We start from the raw sequence: 21705 nt of genomic DNA, 5'->3' as shown, positions 1-21705 counted from the left end.
ATATTATCTTTGTGCACTATATATATATTCATGCATACACTGTAAATAAACATCAAGTAATACCACAATTGTTGTACATTTCATTCCATACAACCTTCAACTTCTAGAATAAGCACAAGGTGTGAGATAAAGCATAAATTACATCCTATACTGTTAGTCATTCAATACAATAGGAATCATCCTACTCTGATAGACTTATCTTCATGCAGGAAGTTGGTTAATCATGACTTTCGCTGACATCATGGTCTGATGAACTTGTTGCCTATATAAATGCCAATTAACAAATTCATATCGCCAATATGAATGAGACAGTGATAGCGCGAGAGCTGCACAGACAAGCTCATTGGAATTTTCCGACAAGAAAGGTTACAGTCGAAGGTCTTGACAATCTCTATCAGGCTGACCTTGTTGAGATGATACCATATGCTTGACATAACAAAGGTTACAAGTACATTATTACAATCATGAATTGTCTCAGTAAGCTTGCATTTGCTATACCAATTAGGAATAAGTCAGACAATGACATTGTTGGGGCTATGCATCATATATTTGAAAAACATCCAATGACAAATCTACAGACTGATGATGGTAAAGAGTGGTTCAATACAAAATTCCAACAACTTGTGAAACAGTAAAATGTGAATCATTACTCAACTAGATCAGATAAGAAGGCATCTATGGTGGAACACTTCAACAGAACACTTAAACAGTTAATGTGGATCAAGTTCACTAAGCAAGGAACCCATCGTTGGACAGACATTCTAACCTCACTTCTCAAAGATTATAATGCCAAGATTCATCGAACAATAGGTTTGCGGCCAGTAGATGTGCAGAAGGAGCATGAGAGAGTGCTGCTTTCCAGGCTTAGCAAACAAAGACAAGAGTATAAGGATGAGTTGGATGGTAAACCGAAAAGCAAGTTCTATCCTGGTCCTGGTCAAAACATTGAGCCAGGCAATAAGGTGAGAATCAGCAAGTATAAAAAGACTTTTGACAAGGGTTATCTAGCCAATTGGACAAATGAGCTGTTCACAGTAACACGTGTATGTCCCACAGTACCTGTAACATATGAATTGGAAGACTATAGAGGTGAACCTATTCAAGGAGGGTTTTACTCTGAAGAAATTGTAAAGGCAACAGTGCCAAGTGTCTTTGAGATTGAAAAGGTTTTAAGGAAAAGATGGGACAAGCTGCTAGTGCATCGTAAAGGATACAGTTCAAGTCACTACTCGTGGATCGAAAAAGTGACTTGATCTAGGATGAGAGAGGTTGTACAACAGCAAAACCTGTTCAAAGTTATTGATTTTGATCGTGTGGTGAAAGGTTGTGGACTGGAAATGGACAATAAGAAGAAGTGGCATGGTCCTTTGTTCCCCAACCATATAAGATGCATTATATGTGGACCTTCAGGGTGTGGTAAGACAAATCTACTAGTAGATATAAAAGGCCGGTCCTGGCACACAAGTGTGCCAGGACCGGCCTTTACCTCAAGATCATTCAGGTCAACCACCCCCAACCTCAAGGTCATCCAGGTCAACCACCCCCAACCTCAAGGTCATCCAGGTCAACCACACCCACCTCAAGGTCATCCAGGTCAACCATACCCACCTCAAGGTCATCCAGGTCAACCACACCCACCTCAAGGTCATCTAGGTCAACCACACCTACCTCAAGGTCATCCAGGTCAACCACACCCACCTCAAGGTCATCCAGGTCAACCACCCTAACCTCAAGGTCATCCAGGTCAACCAACCTAACCTCAAGGTCACCCAAAAAAAAAATTGGAAAAAAAATGAAAAAAAAAATTTAAAAAAAAAATTAAAAGAGAAAAAAATAAATAAATGAATAAATGAAAAAAAATAATTAAAAAAAAAAATTAAAAAATTAAAGAAAAAAAAATTAAATGAAAGAAAATGAAAAAAACAAAGGATTAAAAAAAAAAATAAATTGAGAAAAAAAAACAAAAAATTAAAAAAAAAAACAAAAAGTTAAAAAAAAACAAAAAAAAAAAATTGAAAAAAAAAATAAAAAAAAATTAAAAAAAAATTGAAAAAAAAAATAATAATAATTATTATTAAAAAAAAAATTGAAAAAAAAAATAAAATAAAAAAAAAAATTTGAGAAAAAAAATTAAAAAAAATAAAAAAAAATTAAAAAATTAAAAAAAAATTGAAAAAAAAATAAAATTAAAAAAAAAACACAAAAAATCGGGAATAAATAGGAAAAAAAGGGAAAAAAGGGAGAAAAAAAATTCCCTCCGGATCCTGAACTGAGTATAAAGGGAGTTGTTCTGCAAGGAGTGGGACATTGTGTCTAGTGCAGTCGTGCCGTCAGTACGTGTGTGTACCACCAGTACGTGTGTGTGTGATTTCAGCGTATTGGTTTTGGATTACTTCCATCTTTATCAACATCAAGAGTAAGTACCAGTGCATTTTATAGTTATATATATTTATATTATATTCATGATTCAACAATTGAGTCCAAAAGAGTAGAATTTTGAAGTAGATGGTTTGAGACTGACAATTAAATTCTAAAATGACTTAAACTTGAAAATGACAAGTTTAATTATGAATTAGGTTCCAATACATAGAGTAAATGACATATTCAAAAATGACTAGTGTAATTATGAATTAGGTTCCAATACATACAAGTTAAGAGTTCAATTGTGAATTAGGTTCTTTGAGTTGGTGGTTGTAATCCATCCTAACCTAAAAAACGTATAATCATAAGGTAGATCCTAGACCTCCATTCACATGGTTGTAATTCATCCTAACCTAAAAAATGTATAATCACAAAGTAGATCCTAGACCCCCATTTACATTCCCCCATCCCCACCCCACCCCACCATACAGCTCCGGACCATCATTCCTAGAACATAAACACCTACAAACCCCCATCCTCGACCCACGATCCTAGATACCGATTCACCACCTTCATCCCCCACATCTGTTGATAGTGATTTATATATAGAGTTGAATACTGCATATCATACTAATACAATATTGTTTTGCATTGTTCCAGATGAGCAAAGCTGTACGATGTCAGCAAACAGCAAACTCTGTGGACGAGTTTGTTGTCCTGGAGGAGGCATTCAAATCCCGACTCACGACTCTATACTACAATAATGCATACAAGGATGAGCCTGCCAAAGATTTCCACACCTTTCTGAGCAGTCTGAAGGATAAAATTGTTCACATCATCAGTCAGCAACTGCAGACACATGGAGCAATAAAGTTCAATCTAGTATTGGAGGCAACATATTTCCGCAGCACCCTTGATAAGACCTTCTTCGAACAAGAAGAGTTTCAGAATGTCGCCTTCAAAACTCCAAACTACACCATCTTCAGTATCATCAATCTTCCAGACATCATCAACCAAGCATGCATGACCCTACTGGATGAGGAGTCGAAATTCGAAGGAAATTCCAGTGGATGGAGTCTGCTTATCATCGATGGATTGCTCATCAGGATTAGCAAACATATTCCACTGCGTGGATCATCCTACATCAGTCTTCCACCTCTTCTATCAGCACAAAAGGCAATCGTTAATCCTATAAACAAGGACCAGCAATGTTTAAAATGGGCCATCCTTGCCAAACATGTACAAGGCAGTAATCCTCAACGAGTCAATGAGCAATACCATCAATTGGAAGAGAGATACAACTTTCCAGGCATTGGATTTCCCACTACCATCAGTCAAATCGATATATTTGAGAAAGATAATCCAGAGGTATCAGTTAATATTCATGGTGTGGATGAGAAGAACGTTATATTTCCAAGAAGAGTTGGAAATGCAATGAAGGCAGATCACTTTGATCTTCTCCTCCTCTGTGAGAGTAAGGATGATAATGAAAACAGCACCCTTGAGGATGATAATGAACATAAATCAAATAGCCACTACTGCTACATTAAAAATTTTGAAAAACTTGTGGGATCCCAACTCACAAAACATCAGCATAAAATTATCATCTGCAGATGATGTTTCACCCATTACACCCAGAACAGAGATGGAGAACGCAGGATGGCTGAGCATGAGGAGTATTGTGCTAGCAATAATACAGCAAGAATCATCATTCCACAGGTTGGAAAAGATGGTAAACCTCCAACCTTGAAGTTTGAGAAACATGTGCAAAAGTATAGAGTACCTGTTGTAGCATACGCTGATTTTGAGTGCATCCTGGAGAAACCTGATGAAGACAATGAACGATGGATTGGTGAAGCTACCAAAGTTATCCAGTATCATCGGGCAATGAGTTACTGCTTATACTTTGTGCGGGACCCATATTTGGAAGATTCCTGGCTGACAATCACTAACCTAATCACTTATGAGCCGATTGTCTACAGGGGTCCTGATGCCGCCGAACATTTCATGAAGACCCTCACCATGTATGCAAAAGATTTAGATGAGACAATTGACTGCAGGAATATCAAGTTGCTCACACTAACCAAAAGAGAGAAAGAACGACATAATGCAGCTGATTTCTGTGAGGCCTGCGATGAACGGTTCAATAAAGATTAGGTGTATGACCATTGTCATGTAACTGGTATCTACCGGAATGCATTATGCCGTAAATGCAACCTGCAGCAAGAGCGACAATCATTCATACCAGTGTTTCTCCACAATTCTTCAAACTACGATACACACCTCATTATTCCAGAGCTGGGTAGAGATGAGGATCGGCTGTCTGTCATCCCAAATTCATCGGAAAAGTATATATCATTCACAAAACAAATATCTCCAAAAATGCACCTTCAATTCATCGATACATTCCGGTTTACGCCTGATAGTTTAGACAATCTGGTTACCAACCTAGTCAAATCAGCATCGAATCCAGAAGACTTGTCCAAAGTGCTGCCACATACTGCCAAGGTGTTTTGAAACAAATTGAGCCTTGTCTCAAGGAAAGGAGTGTTTCCATACGACTACTGCGATTCATGGCAGAAACTTGAAGAAACATTGCTACCACCCAAAGAGGCATTTTTCAGCAAGCTGGTTGATAGGAGTGTTAGCAATGATGATTATGAACATGCTCAAACTGTGTGGAACAAATTCAGTTGTAGAACTCTGGGAGAATACAGTGACCTATACTTGAAAACAGATGTTCTCCTGTTGGCTGATGTCTTTCAGAGCTTCCGCGATGTATGCATGAAGACTTATGATTTGGATTGTGCTCACTACTTTACATCTCCAGGCTTTTCCTTTGATGTCATGCTGAAATATACCGAAGTCGAGCTTGAGCTCCTTACTGACTATGACATGTACATGTTTATCGAGCGAGGTATCAGAGGAGGAATAACAAATTGTATACACCGTCATGCTGTAGCCAACAATGCCTACACAGGAGCGCCTATTGACCCCGAGAAGCCTACATCATATCTCTTGTACACAGATGCGAACAGCCTGTATGGCTGGGCAATGTGCCAACCACTTCCATGCCGGAAATTCCAGTTGATGGAGAAAGATGAGTTGGAGGTGGTGAGCAGAGGTATTGAGAGTGTTGGAGATGTTCAAAAGATTGGCTACATCTTGGAGGTGGACATTGAGTACCCTTCCGAATTGCATGATGAGCACAATGACTTCCCATTCTTGGCAGAGAACAAAAAAACTCTCAAATCTAATCATGTATGACTCATGACAGCTCTAAGCAATCGTGAACAATATGTATGTTATTACCGCACCCTCAAGCAAGCAGTACAGCATGGATTGGAAATCACTAAAGTTCATCGAGGTGTGCGGTTTGAGCAGGAGGACTTCCTAGCACCCTACATCATGCTAAACACCAGACTTCGACAGCAGTCGAAGAATAAGTTTGAGAAAAATTTCTTCAAACTTATGAACAACGCTGTGTTTGGTAAGACGATGGAGAATGTACGAAAAAGGATGAGTATGGAGCTAGTGAATGATGAGAATCGATTGAAGAAACTGATGGCTCGACCAGTTTACAAGGACCGCATCATATTTGGTGAGAATATTTGCGCTGTTACAATGCATAAGGAAAAAGTAAAGCTGAACAAACCTACCTACATTGGTTTGACAGTGTTGGACATAAGCAAGACCCCTATGTACCAGTTCCACTACGATGTGATGAAACCTACGTACAAGGAACCTACGTACAATTAAATAACTGCTTTATCAGGATACTGACAGCTTATTCTACATCGTGAAAACTGAGAGCCTATACAACGACATCATCTTGCCGGAATTTTCTAAGAGCTGCTGGTGTCGACCAAAACTCTTGGTGGTCCTGGATTATTGTAGCTGGAGTTGTCTCTTCCAAGGGGTTATAAAATTATTCAAAAATGACTTTTGCTTCACATTAGCATCACAAAGTCTTATGAGAAAATTTAGTGATTCAATTTAACTTTAAATTATTAAAAGGTACAGTAAGGTATTGCGCTCTATAATTTTTGGTGACCTCTCATGGTGGTAGTTGGCAAGCGAGTGATGGTTCTCCTCTCTCATTTTTACAATTTTCATTTCCGATTTCCAAATTTACATAAAATTTAAATATTCTGTTCCTCCGCCATTCAAGGCTCGAATAGATCATACCAAACTATTAAATTATTACTTATGTTACATCTTCATAATTTCTTTGCCTTCGGGCTGTATACAAAATATAAACTGTACAACAATAATTTACAAATTTTTATCATTTGTAGAAATATATACAAATATATTTGAACTGGCTCACTATTGCCTCCTATCAATTGCCACTATTTGATCTGTGCATGCAAAATATTACAGTATTCATGCGCCCAGTAACCTCCTACTTCCTTAATACATTTAATTATTTTTGTTGGTGTTTTTAAATATGCCTTTTACATGCCAAGTAATTTTATAAAGGTTACAGATTGATTCCTGAATTACAACAATTAGCCACGTGTAATGTTTAGTTCCTCAAGTTGCATACTGTTTTGCCACAATAAATTTCTGCCAAGGTTTTTGGTCAGATTCTATGTTGTGCGACTCGGTCAATCATTAGGTCGCCGATCAGTAGATGTTTTATGCCTCACCTCAAATTTTCAATATTTTATATAATATTATACTGGTAGCAAAAATTATTCCCATTTCTATTAGGCTGTTGTTCAATTTAGCCAGGATGTCTGATATTATCTAATCTTTAACGTTATCATCTTTGGTGATATTAGCCTATTACTTCACTTAGACCTATAAATCTTTTAACTAGGGATTTTTATTTATCCATCCAAATTTAAATATGTTACACACGCCCCTGGATTTGAATTCAAAATATTTTGAGAATCACAATGTTTTTAATGAAAATCCATCCTTCAACACATCAACATATTCTATACTTTGTCTACAGAAAAATACTCTCAAAGATTTACAATGATTCGCAGACCTTATCTGCTTACGCCCCCCTCAGACCTCCATCAAGTACAATAATAAATTCTCCTTATCAACACAAAAATATCACAAATATAACATCTTAGACACCTTCCTCATTACAACATTTATAACATAGTATTTTCAAATATACCACTTGCAAGGCCGCCAACCTAATTCCACACATTACACCTGACTCTCCTATAATAGATTTCTTTCAAATAATAACTTCGATGTTCAAATTTTCTGGGGCTTATACTTTATTATAATTCCTAAGTCCTAATATCAATAATTTTCTATATATCAGGTACAATTCTTTTCTTTTGCTTCATGGTTTTGGCTTTTATGGTAACTAGCATTCAATTGAGGTTTTTTTTTCGTAACAACATGGCAGAAAAAATAATGGTAATAAATTATAAAACATATAAATAAATATATCAACACTGATAAATACAATAAATAACAATAATAAATAACATTCTTGGGTACAATACTTCTTCCAGAAACATATGTTTGAGGGCTACATTTGATTCGGGTGGTTTGGCCAGTTGACTGAACTTTGGATTTGACGTCATATTCTCTAGCCTTCCGTTCTACAGTACAAAACTAACCTCATTCGCCACATTTTCCACATTAAAGATAATTTAATTAATTTATTTTCTACTATCCCTGTTTGTGTCCTTTTTTATATGGTGTAGATTATTAAATTACATACTTAAAAAAGTGTTCTTTGACTGTTTCAGGCTTCTGACAGTTGGAGGGAATTAAAACGTTGAGTTGTTGCCATGTGGTCTAGGCCAAGACTGAATTTATCATGATAGGTCAGTAATTTCTTTTGATAATGAGGTTTTCTCTTGATTTCTTATCATATTTCTTTGGCCTATTATTCCGGTCACATCGCTGATCTTCTTCCTTAAAGCATATGTGCCGCGAATGCATGCCGTCATTGGTCTTTTCTTGTCCTCCATCCTGGTGACGATCCGGTATCCTCCTTGGGCATTTAAAATGTGCATGCGGCCGGTATGCGCGCGTGCGGTTCCTCCGTTTCTTCCGCCTCCGGGCCTTGCGATGGGCGCTCCTCTTCTCCCGGATGCCGTCCTCTCGGTCTTCCATCTTGGGGTCCTTGATCTGCTTTGGTGGGGTACAATGATGCGGGTGTATAGATTCTGTGCGTGGGTGCATGGTGGTGGTCTCTCCCTCCTGGCGACGGTTTATATTTAGTAGTGATGGGATTTCGGCACTATAGTAGTGAATTGGTTCTTGTTGTGGGGTTGTGGCCGTTAGTGATTCTTTGGGGGGGAACAGGAAACTTGATAGAGGTTGATGCTTTCGGGGTGTTTTAATTGCATTGTTGGCAGCGGTTTTTGGTGGTGGTTTATCAGGTGTTGGGTTCTGTGTTCTTTGTTGGTTCAATCCTGTTGTATGCGCTAATGTATAATTTGTACTTATTTGATGAGGTGGCGGTTTGTAATTTCTGTTGTAATTATTCTGAGTGTAACCATAATTTGTGTTTAATCGATCACGGCCATCATAATAATTTCTGCGAGTATTTTGATGTGCGTAATGATTAGTTGTGCAATTTTGAAAATTTCTACTATTCCTGTTATTATATTGTTTATGTTCATAGCGGCATTCAAATTGAAGGGCAGATCGGGAGCGATCATATTATACCAGTTCATAGATTTGGCTGGTGAACTGATTACTTTTTGAATTAATATATATTAATTCTGAGTGTACCTTTGGTCTGATCTGTGATTTGATATTGCCATCACAGAATGTATGCCATATAGATGATTTATTAGTTGCTTGCAATTGATAATGGATTGGGTGGCGAGTTCCATTCTAACTTGATACAGTAGCTTCTTTGAAATGATACTTGCTAATGCAGATTCGTTAATTGGCTCATTCGGTTGAGAATTCTTGAACTGTAGGGCAGTGATGAAAGTGGTACATTCACCGTCTGAATTAGGATTGGAATCGCATGATATGATATCCGCTAGCATGTCCAACTGCTTACTTCTGCTCCAATACTGTTTTAGGAAGACAGCTATAAACTCCTCCAATGATGTTAATTCATGGGCTCTACTCCGAAAAAACATCAGGTGTTTGCCAATTGATAAGCTAGTCAAACGAAGACGCCACATACTCCAAGAGGTAGGTGCAAGAGTTTGTACTAATTTTATCTGATCAATGAATGGTTGAGGTTGCAAATGGCAATCAGTATTATCAAATTTACCCAGTCCCTGCAATATACCATGTGAATTAAAGCTATCTGCTTGAATTCCATGAGGTTGTTGTTGGATATGACTTTCTAATACTGTTATTTTCTCCTGTGCCATCTGCCATTGATTATTATTTGTAATTTTATTAGCATTTACTTCTTGATTTAGTTGAGTTAGAGTGTATTTTTGAATGAGCAGAGTTCCATTTAAAGCCTTACAGGTTTCTGGGTTCTGATTGATGCTACCTTGCAGTTGGTTCATTTTTGTGTACATATTAGTTTGTTTATTTTGTATAGCTGTAATACTATTAACATTTTTATCAACTGTAGTTGCTAAATTTTGGTTAGCAACGGTGATTTGTTTTTTGATTTCTTGATGGCAATCGGCTTTAATGCTAGTTGTTATTTCCTGAATAGGTGTAGTGATTTGTGTAGTTAAGTTATCTTTCCTCTCATTCAGTTCACAGGTAACCGTATCCAACCTTTCTGATAATCCTGCCGTTACTTCATCCTGACTTTCCCTCTGTAGATTTATCATTGCTTTTAACTCCTCTCTGTGATTCTCTACTTTGCTATCAATAGTATCTAACCGCCATTCTATTGATTGTATGGCATCTGCTGTCTCCTTCATGCCCTGCTCTACTGTTTGTTCGTTTGCCTCTTTAATTGCTGCATTCTCTTTTTTAATTTCCTGCATCATGTTATCCATTGTGTTCTGTAGCATTATAGTGGATATACTACTAGTTTGTTCCATTATTACCTTTTTAAATGGATCTAGCTCTGTGACTGAAAATATACTTTGTTTGCTCAGATGTGACTTGGCCTCTGGAGATACAGGTTCTGCAGGCTGCTCCTCGCCCCCTTCGAAGTTGATCTCTGCTATCCTCTGATTCAACGGTGTGTCAGCGGCGTCGATTCGAGTTGATGATAGAGGATGCAGACCTTGTGGATCGAAAACTATCGACCTGACACTTCCTGGTTCCCTTTCTCGTGGCGTATTGGCATCTACCATGGTGGTGTTTGATGTGCTGGGAGTCGACAAAGTGGGATCTGTACAACCGCCGTACATATATGAAACTTCAGAGTTTGCGGGAGTGTGGTTCATTATGCCAATATGATAAATGCTTATAGAAAAGTGATGAATAATATGCAAAAAGTTTAAAAGACACAAACAAGGATTCACAGTGAAACGGTTATGTGCGAAGTGTTTGGATAACCCTAGACAAGGTATTTATACTTAAGTTTTTTATAATGCTCTAGCGCTCCAATATTGGAATGTTGATTCCTGACTAGCTTACAGACTGGTTTATAATATTCTCCAACCGGCTTATATACAAAATATTCAAGCTATGACTAGATAGATTTGAACAGTTTAGGCCCATAAAATATAATAGCTCTCTCTATAAAATATATTTTCTACAATAATGATAATATAAAAATTTCTTTAAAACACATAATTTCTCCTTATTTTAAGCTATTGATTCCCCAAAAAGTAATACAAAAAATAACCTGCCTGCTTCCTTAATACTCCTATATCTATTATTCTATTATCCATCCACAACAAATTTCAATATGACTAGATTTGTCTTAAGTTATTATCATCAATATAGGTCTTGACTTAATTTCAATAATTATTCAATGAGCTCAGCTCTCATCATCAGTCCCACGTTCGGTTGCCATGTTCTTATGTCAAATTATTTTTTATAATTAAATAACAATTAGCCTCCTGCTTGGCATCAATCGGTAGAGCATGAAAATATTTTAATAATCATAAAAATCTGGTTGTGGTTTTTAATAGGATATGGTCTCATAAAAATCTTTATAGGCCCAGATATGAGCTTCCACAATAATACTGATAATTTATTAAAAAAAAAAAAAATATATATATATATATATAGCTTATAGCCTACAGTATAGAGGAATAAAAAATAAATCATACACCATAAAAAATTTGATACATATATTAACAAATATCTCAAAAATAAATCAGAGCAAAAATATATAGAGCGACAGAAATATATAATATAAGACAAAACAATAATCGAAATCAATAAAATATCACAGGCCAATACTATTCTTTAAGTTCTATAGCACGAAATGCTACCATGTGCTTTCATTTTATGATCATATGCATTAATTTATTTGCATGCAGCTTCGATATCAGCTCGCTGATACTTGTCAACTTGGACAATTCTATTTAGAATCTAAATTTCTTGAGTCAGCATGATAAATTGACAAACTAGTAATCCAAATATATATATATATATATATATATATATATATATATATATATATATATATATTATATATATTAAATTCTATAGTTTCTAATAGATTTCATTGTAATAAATATATTTTTTTATCTCAGGGTGCGAGATTCGGCACCTGATAGAATAGATAGATCAATTCATCTAGTGAATCAGAGCTACATTAAATCATCGCAAATTATATTGTAGAAATTAATGATCATATAAATAATGTATTAACAGCCTAGATCTTAGTATTCTTTGATTGATGGATCATTTGATATATGGACTGATTCGTTACTATCTAATAAAATACCTTCTATACTATCTTTACTTGCGCAAGTATTTTTACCAAATCCTCAATTTATAAAAACCCTTTCGATGAGCTAGCTTTGATTCTTATTTAATTTCGAAGCACTGAGGGCGCCCTATCACTATTTCAATATTTTTCACTCATGTGCCGGAATTTTCTATGAGCTGCTGGTGTCGACCCAAACTCCTGGTGGTCCTGGATTATTGTAGCCAGAGTCGTCTCTTCCAAGGGGTTATAAAATTATTCAAAAATGACTTTTGCTTTACATTAGCATCACAAAGTCTTATGAGAAAATTTAGTAATTCAATTTAACTTTAAATTATTAAAAGGTACAGTAAGGTATTGCGCTCTATAATTTTTGGTGACCTCTCATGGTGGTAGTTGGCAAGCGAGTGATGGTTCTCCTCTCTCATTTTTACAATTTTCATTTCCGATTTCCAAATTTACATAAAATTTAAATATTCTGTTCCTCTGCCATTCAAGGCTCAAATAGATCATACCAAACTATTAAATTATTACTTATGTTACATCTTCATAATTTCTTTGCCTTCGGGCTGTATACAAAATATAAACTGTACAACAATAATTCACAAATTTTTATCATTTGTAGAAATATATACAAATATATTTGAACTGGCTCACTATTGCCGCCTATCAATTGCCACTATTTGATTGGTGCATGCAAAATATTACAGTATTCATGCGCCCAGTAACCTCCTACTTCCTTAATACATTTAATTATTTTTGTTGGGGTTTTTAAATATGCCTTTTACATGCCAAGTAATTTTATAAAGGTTATAGATTGATTCCTAAATCACAACAATAAGCCACGTGTAACATTTAGTTCCTCAAGTTGCATACTGTTTTGCCACAATAAATTTCTGCCAAGGTTTTTGGTCAGATTCTACGTTGTGCGACTCAGTCAATCATTAGGTCGCCGATCAGTAGATGTTTTATGCCTAACCTCAAATTTTCAATATTTCATATAATATTATACCGGTAGCAAAAATTCTTTCCATTTCTATTAGGCCATTGTACAATTTAGCCAGGATGTCTGATATTATCTAATCTTTAACGTTATCATCTTTGGCGACATTAGCCTATTACTTCACTTAGACCTATAAATCTTTCAACTAGGGATTTTTATTTATCCATCCAAATTTAAATACGTTACAACTGCAAGACGAGGTGTAGCAGCAGCTAACAGTTCAAAATTTGACAAGTGTAGTATGAAGGATATTTAAGTGTTTCTAAACAACAAATACTCCCCATATGAGAGCATTGATGGCGATGATAATCGTGTCTACAACATGTATGCAGCTTCCAATGGAGTCTAGAATCATGATAATGCTCGCTCATCTTAGCCTCTGCTTTAAACAGGAGCTATGAGCACTGATAATATAATGTTGTTTGCTTTCAATTGCTCCCGCCAAAATGAATCACTCAAAACTGGAAGTATCAATGTGAGGACTGAGTTTGAAGCTACTGCCAACATACCTGCCAATACATGAGCCTACTGCCTAATGATTCATGAAATGATCAAAGAGTATCGACCATTGACTGGTCTACTACAGTCAGCATAGATAGAATATGAAATACCTATGATCTGGATTGTGCAGCTCATTCTTATGTGGAGCGTTGAGTGATACAGTCATGTTCAAGTTGGCTACTGTTACCTTCCCCACCAAGGAAGATGGAGAGATAAGTAAAGGAGAGGATGTGTTAGACAAACCGTTGATGAAGGATGCTTCTACAAGTACTACAGACCTACATACTGCTTCTGATGATGATGTGGTATTTGAGGTCTTTAGTGGAGACAACAACTTTGCAACATTCACACCGAGAAGAGCTAGCAATATTTTCGGTCCACTACCACTCTACCTGATAAACTTCCAAGGATTTGAAGGACTGGGTCATGATTCCATTGTGAAGGATATGGCAGTACTGGAACGTGATGATAATTATCATGTAACAACTCATCACTACTTTTTCAAGCCACCCCACCCAGATATGCTGTTGGAAGCTGGTACAGTGCTCGACAACAATTGTCTACATCAAGCCAAACATGGACTAAGATGGTCGGTCATAGGAGCCGGTCAACAACATCTTCCCTACAAAGCTCTGAAACCAATTGTTTGTGATATGATTGGACGATGGCTGGCTGACAGCAACTTGAGACAGTCAATCAAGATCTATATCTATGGATATGACACAATCGCTCTATTGGAGAAGCTGCTGCAGCTGGATGATAAGGAGAAAATGGAGTATGTCGACTCGACATCACCCTATCTCTACTACAAGATACCGAACCTAGAGGAATTTCTGAGAACTAGCGCTGGACATGGAAGCTACTGCCCGGATCATTACCTACTCAACTATGTGGAGTCTGTGCGGAAGAAGCTGACTGGATCAAGGAAGGAGTCTAAGGATGCATCACTACTCTGCACACTCAATATTGTAAACTCAACCCATGATTGGATTATGAAGACAATGCTGGAAGATAGATATTTTTGTCATAACCTTACCATGTCAATAAATAAACATTTGATTTAATTTACTGTTTTATCATTCACTTTTACCCCCACCATCATCATCATATAGACTATATATAAGTGGAGACATTTGTCTCTTGAACATCAGTCAATTGCTAACTGTTGACAATTTCATAATTCAAAGGTTATGTTCTGTTTGGCGATAGCCAACGAGTACCTTTGGATACTATCTATAGTCTCAAGTATAGTGGAGTAGCTGTTGTAAATTTGGATAAAGTCTATAATTGGCAGAATGAGGATGTCAAGATTGAATTGATCTTTGATGATCGTTCATCCCAAAAGTATTGGTGTGAATTTGAATGCCGTGGAAAGAGTCTAACTCTTATCAGCAACAACAGGTAGGTGACCTTTGCAGGATTCTCATACTGCAGAGATGATGGACGTGTGAAGAGATTCAGAGTTACAGAGGGCTGTTCAGGAGACCCTGCTCTACTAATATCTATCAACAGTGCTGCTTTTCGGGATACTGTACAAACTGATGGAGTATGCAGCATTTCAGAACGAGAAGAAAGGTCAGCAGAGGTCTATCGGGAAACCACAGAATATAGAAGAGGATTTTCAATGACTAATATATATATTCTGTTTTATAATGAAAATAAATGCATATGGGAAGAATAAAAATATCGTTTTCTTTTCTCTACCCACTACATACAAAAAAAATATCCTCTGGTTCTGTTGATACTTACCTTTACCGCCTTGGATTCAAACCTGGAACCTCCAACTTGGAAAGCTGACATGCTAGCCACTACACCATAGAGGATTTATGTTTAAAGACTTAAATTATATAGAATATGATACTTCTCCCTATTAATGATAACAAGGAATTGAGAAGTGAGTCATGATGGGGTGACATCATCATAGACCTGTTGAAACAGGGAAAGTTATCCCCATCACCATCACATTTCTCTGTTTGGTATAAGAAGGTGTGTCAGCACTGAGAGGTATTCAGTCTACTGTAACATGTTATCAAACAGTGAGCTATGTCTCCGGGATGCAGTGATTGAGCTTGAGGAGGAACTACATAAACATGGTATTATCTCGTTGACAGACTTTTTCAACAATGCAGGACATTTGAAATCATGTCCAGATCATGAGTCTTACTTTTGTGCTTGCTCCAGACTTTGGGATAATTAATGACAGGCAGTTGTCAATGCAGTAAGCGTGGACAGTGTCATTCTCTATAGAAGAGGTGATATTCACAATCCATTGGAAGAAACAGCTGTCAGCAATTGATGTGTGCATCAGTTCCTGACCAATGTCTTCACCCACACTATGAAAAATATCAAGGATGGAATCAACAAAGTTATAATGCAGCATTGCCCGCCTGGACTTTCAATCAAGTTTAGTGTGCTGTTTGATGACACACAAGTGTTGTTGAAGACATTCTTCAAGCTGAGACACAGCATGGTCACCATTGTGGATCTCCAACAGATGCCTGACTGGAAGAACAAGGATGTGAAAATTGTACTGAACTTTCTTGATATACAAGAACACTATTGGTGTGAGTTCAAATGCGGTCTCCAAGAACTGACTCTGCTAGGATTGGGCAAGGAGAAGATTATATTTGCAGGCTTCTCACTGGTTGAAGGCACTGATCGGGCTAAGAAATTCAGGATTGAGGATGGACAGTCAGGTGATCCAGCTTTTGAGATAATCATTTACAAGGCAGTTGCTTCCAGAATTATGTGCACACCCTACAAATTCTATGATGATTATGATCTTTCTTATGATGTACCTGATGGACCGTGCAAAGTTTGAGAGCATAAGGAGCAGTCAGCTGATAGGTATCATAGGACTGATGATTATTCAAGAGGAGAGGAGCTGTTTCATTTGTATATTTTTCTTTATTATATGATGTCATACAGACCATTTGGAACATGAAAACTCTCCTGTTGAGTCATATTTCAACAAAAGATATCCATCGTGGTGTAATGGTTCACAAACAATTACACCTACACTCTTCCTACCTACATTCCTCAACCAAACATCCCCATATATACAATGAAGATTCAAACCCAGTTCCTCATGAATAATTCAAACCCGAGACCTCTAGAATGGAAAGCAGAAGTGCTAACCACTACACCACAGTGAATATCTATTTACTTGTTGTTTATTATGTATACTTTAACAACTATATCCAAGCTCATTGCAGCTTCCAGTGAGCTGTAAGTGAACACTGACTGAACAGTGACTGAACAGTGACTGAACAGTGACTGACTGAATACTATTGGATGCTGTTCTGGGAAATATAACTGGGAAAATATATCCCTTGTGATACAATGATTTGATCACACTCTAGAATTCATATCTGAATGCATACATGCTACTCAGAGGATAACTCATTACTGTTTGGATATTCAAGCTCCTTGTATATTCTATAGAATGATCACTTTTTCTTACATTACTAAATGTGGGTGAAGGAGATTTGAGGAATAAGAATCAGCAATCCAATGCTACTTTTATTGAAAGAAAACGCAGAATGCAGAAGACTCACTGATGTATCTCTCACACATGCCAATTGGTAGCACAATGACAACAGGACTCCTAGTGGCAGTCAATATATACACAAACCCACTCCCACCATCACAGCAGGCCTTGGGATTTAATTTAATTTTATTTTTATTTAATTTTAATTAATTTTTATTTAATTTTAATCAATAATTTTAATTCAATTTTAATTAATTTCTATTTAATTTCAATTGATTTTCATTCAATTCTATTCAATTTCAATAAATTTTTATTTAATTTTTTGCCCAGCCTTACAGATTGTTTGGTAATTTTTCCTGCCATACAGATTGATTGCTAATTTTTATTTAGCCAGACTTCCCATTATTATTCTACTTCATTTTCATTCAATTTTGATAAATTTTTATCTAATTTAAATAAATTTTAATCTAATTTGAATAGATTTTCATTTAATTTTAACTAATTTTTATTTAATTTTAATTGAATAGGTTAGGTTTGACTATGGAAAGTTAGGTTAGGTCAATTTTTTAACTTTTTCTTTACGTTTTAACCTTGAAACGGGTTTTTTGGTATGGGATGACCTTGAAAATGAAAAGTGGGATGAGTTAAGTTAGGTTGGGTTAGGTTAGGTTTGGATGACCTCGAAAATAAAAGGGGGATTCTGGCACAACCCAAGGTTGTGCCAGAATTCCCCTTTCTTTTCTACTGAAGAAGAAGTAGAAGAAGAAGAAGAAGAAGAGGATGCAATCATAGGACATTGCAGTTATAAATAATAGAGAGACAGGGGAGATTAATACAAGACAAATTTTATTATTTTCATCCTGCTGAAATAACAAGTAGTACCGTTGGTGGCATGCCAAATGACCGATCCCCATTTGGTCGAAATTATTATTTTGTCGCAAAAGATCAAAAATTGAAGAATCCCAAATGGTTGAATTGGAACTTGTACTTTCCCAAATGGTCGAAAAGTTTTAATAGTAATCCCATTCTGCCAAAAAACTCAACTGTCACAAAAGGTTGAAGATTTGATTTTCCCATCTGACCAATTCTCAAACAGTCGAATCCCATTTGATAGAAGAATGTTGTAGTTCGTTGCAAATGGTCGAATCCTATTAGGTAGAAGAGTTTTGTAGTTTGTCGCAAATAGTTGGATCCCAAAAGGTCAAAAGTATACTTTCCCATATGGTCGAATCCCATCTAGCCGATGAGATTCGATCATTTGCGATGAACTACAACATTTTTCTATCAAATGGGATTCGACTGTCTGAGAATCGGTCAGATGGGAAAATCAAATCTTTGACCTTTTGCGACAGTTGAGATTTTCGGCCAAATGGGATTACTATTAAAACTTTTCAATCATTTGGGATTCGACCATTTGGGAAAGATCAAGTTCAGTGGCATGCCAAATGACCGATTCCCATTTGGTCGAAATTATTATTTTGTCGCAAAAGATCGAAAATTGAAAAATCCCAAATGATAGGATTGAAACTTTTACTTTCCCAAATGGTAAATCCCAAATGATTGAAAAGTTTTAATAGTAATCCCATTAGACCGAAAAACTCAACTGTCACAAAAGGTCGAAGATTTGATTCTCCGATCTGACCGATTCTCAAACAGTCGAATCCCATTTGATAGAAAAATTTTGTAGCTCGTTGCAATTGATCGAATCCTATTAGGTAGAAAAATTTTTTAGTTTGTAGCAAATAGTCGAATCCTATTTGGTAGAAAAGATTTGTAGTTTGTCGCAAATGATTGAATCCCATCAGACCGATAGCCGAGTGAGAAACAGGAAAAAACCGGTTCTACCGATTGCGCTCAGTTGAGCTGAGCCAAGTAGAAGGAATTTCTTCCTAGTGTCTCAGCCCGCATGAATTTATGAGCTGCGCCCCTAGCTTACACATTAGGAGCTTACGCTCCTATACGCCATATCCGATCACGAAAAAACTTGGCACACATTCACATGAAGAAGAAAAAGAAATAGAAAAAGGAAAAGAAGAAGAAGAAGAAAAAGAAGAAGATGATGAAGAAGAAGAAAATATATTTCTTAATGATTTAATTATACCTTTCCGTGAATTACACTCAGTATTCTGGTGCCTGATTTATCATACTTCTACATACCTTACATCAATATTTATCATCGGTGCTGCGTTAGAAAATGAATGAAGTTTTATGCTTTGTCTAATAACATACAAGGATTACAAACCCGTTTTTTCCAACAGATACTGACTTTATGTATCTCATTATAGCCAGTTGCATTTCTATTTAAATATTGTGAGAAATTGATGATTCTGATTAGATTTGAAAGTCAATTTCAAACAAGATTTTTCTCTTAATAACGAATTGTAATATAGGAAATGAAACTATTAATATTCTACTTATGAATATAAGGAGCCTGAGGAAAAATTTTGAAGAGTCCATCATCGGTGCTGCGTTGGAAAATGAATAAAATTATCTCTAATGTTTTCATTGCTCTTATTAGATTTTCTTTTGTTTTATTTCTCAGTATACGTTTTTTGGAAATAATGTCACGTTTTGTTTCTTCTGAAGAAATTTGAAGTATTACAAGATTACAACATATACAATATTTCATGTGATATTCATTGGGAAACTGCACACTCGGAATATGATAATTTAAATGAATGGAGACTATTTCATAGAATACAGATTGGAATAAGTTGGAAGTTGCATTTGTTCAAATGCGAATGGATAAATAATAATTATTAATCGAAAATCCCAATTAAATAACCCTGTTATCAATATTTGCAGTAGCAGAAGTCTTCAGGGTGATTGACAGCATTTAATTGGGATTTTCGTTTAATAATTATAATTTCATAGAATATTTTCATGTTTTTTTTAGAAGGAGATGTCCGCTTTATGAATACTACCAGATAGTCCAGGCGCTGGCTTACATTGAGCATACATGAGAGAGGCAGAGAATTTTACTTCGGATTATTGTAAGGGGGTCTTTACTGTTTATGAAACTCAATGTCGTCACATCCCAGGGTGGTCGACAGATTATGGTGAGGGGGGTAAGTTATAAAATCGCCTGTCCTGCAGTTACTATTCATAGTACAGCTTCGATTTTTTCTCAATATCATGTACACATAACTGGCTTTCAATGTGGTCCTCTACATTTTTGCGATAAACCGCATAGTTTTTCCGTAAAAAATAAAATATCTCAAAAAATTTATTTTTTTATTATGAACTTTTTGTTATTTCTCGAATATTTAAGTCGTTAGCCGACTTAGAGGGAAAGGTTGCCGATAAACGTTGTAGGCCGTTTCTTCCTGGATCAAATTATATATAAATAGTTTGGGGGTTATGATCATAGATGCGGTGGTGGGAGGGGCATAAGTAGCACTGTTATGCTGTGGCGCGATCCTTCCCCATAATTAAGGCTGAGCAAAGACTGAAAATAAACTTTCTACTCGTGATATTTCCTCAAGTTTTTCGATTTGTATATCATCAAGCTATCAAAATGGAAAAATTTTCTAAGAAAAATATTTTTTCCGATCTTTACTTTTTGAGATATAAGCACCTGAAATTTGAATTTTTGGGACAGAACATTTCAAAATCGGAATGATATAAATTCAAAAGTATCAGAGGATGGATTCTTCATGGTATTGTTGATCTAGTGCAACAAAAATTTTCTAAAAATATCAATTTTTGAAAAAGTTATTCCATTTACCAAAAATAACTTTTAGTTGAGTTTTTTTTTAGTGAATTGAGTAACTATCTTAAAAATTGATATTTTCAGAAAATTCTTATTAAACTAGATCAACAATACCATGAAGAATCTATCTTCCAAATCTCATGGATTTATCTCTCACCGAATTCGAAATGTTCTGTCCCAAATATGTAATCTTTAGGCGCTCATATCTCAAAAAGTAATGATCGGAAAAATGTTTTTTCCTGAGAAACCTTTTTCATTTTGATAGTCTGATGATATACAAATCCAAAAACTTCGAAAAATATTACGAGTAGAAAGTTTATTTATAGCCTTTGCACAGCCTTAATGCGCGTATGGCCTGTCTATCGAATCGCTCCTACTAGTCTATGCATTCAAATTATGTATTTCAGGAACTCTATCTTATGTATTTTTGGTCGCTGGACACGTTATTTAAACTCTTAAGCCTCAATAATTGATAATTCTCATCATAATATACAAATTACGGTCACAATTACAAACTTCATCTCATTATCATTAATTATTATTACATTGTAATGATAAACCATCTTGTTAGGATTCCTATATGTTTTTATCAGTCGATAAAAATATAACATTTTCATGAAGAGAGAATAATTATTCGATTCACTTCAATGATCTCTTTGGAATTACGAAAGTCTAGTAATGGAGTGAGTTAAACAAATAATATATTCCTGAAATACATAATTTGAATGCATAGACTAGTAGGAGCGATGCGATAGACAGGCCACTACGTGCATTAATCATGGGGGAGGACCGCGCCACAGCGTTAACAGTGCTACTTATGCCCCTCCCACCACCGCATCTATGATCGTATCTCCCAAACTATGATTATGTATCATTGGATTCAGGAAGAA

The 21705-nt window shown here is 36.0% G+C and overlaps 1 protein-coding gene across 1 annotated transcript; it reads left to right on the top strand.

The window, feature by feature from the left end:
- Positions 1–713: 713 nt before the first annotated feature.
- LOC120353112 lies at positions 714–1253 on the top strand. The gene has a single exon (XM_039435762.1). It carries the CDS (start codon positions 714–716, stop codon positions 1251–1253), a length of 540 nt encoding a protein of 179 aa, XP_039291696.1.
- The last annotated feature ends 20452 nt before the right edge of the window (positions 1254–21705 follow it).

Source organism: Nilaparvata lugens, chromosome 9, assembly GCF_014356525.2.
Source record: "Nilaparvata lugens isolate BPH chromosome 9, ASM1435652v1, whole genome shotgun sequence".
Lineage (NCBI taxonomy): Eukaryota > Metazoa > Arthropoda > Insecta > Hemiptera > Delphacidae > Nilaparvata > Nilaparvata lugens.
This window is presented reverse-complemented; position numbering and strand designations above follow the sequence as displayed.

Excerpts from the sequence above, each read along its gene's own strand:
- LOC120353112 (XM_039435762.1), top strand. The coding sequence starts at position 714 with ATGTGGATCAAGTTCACTAAGCAAGGAACCCATCGTTGGACAGACATT.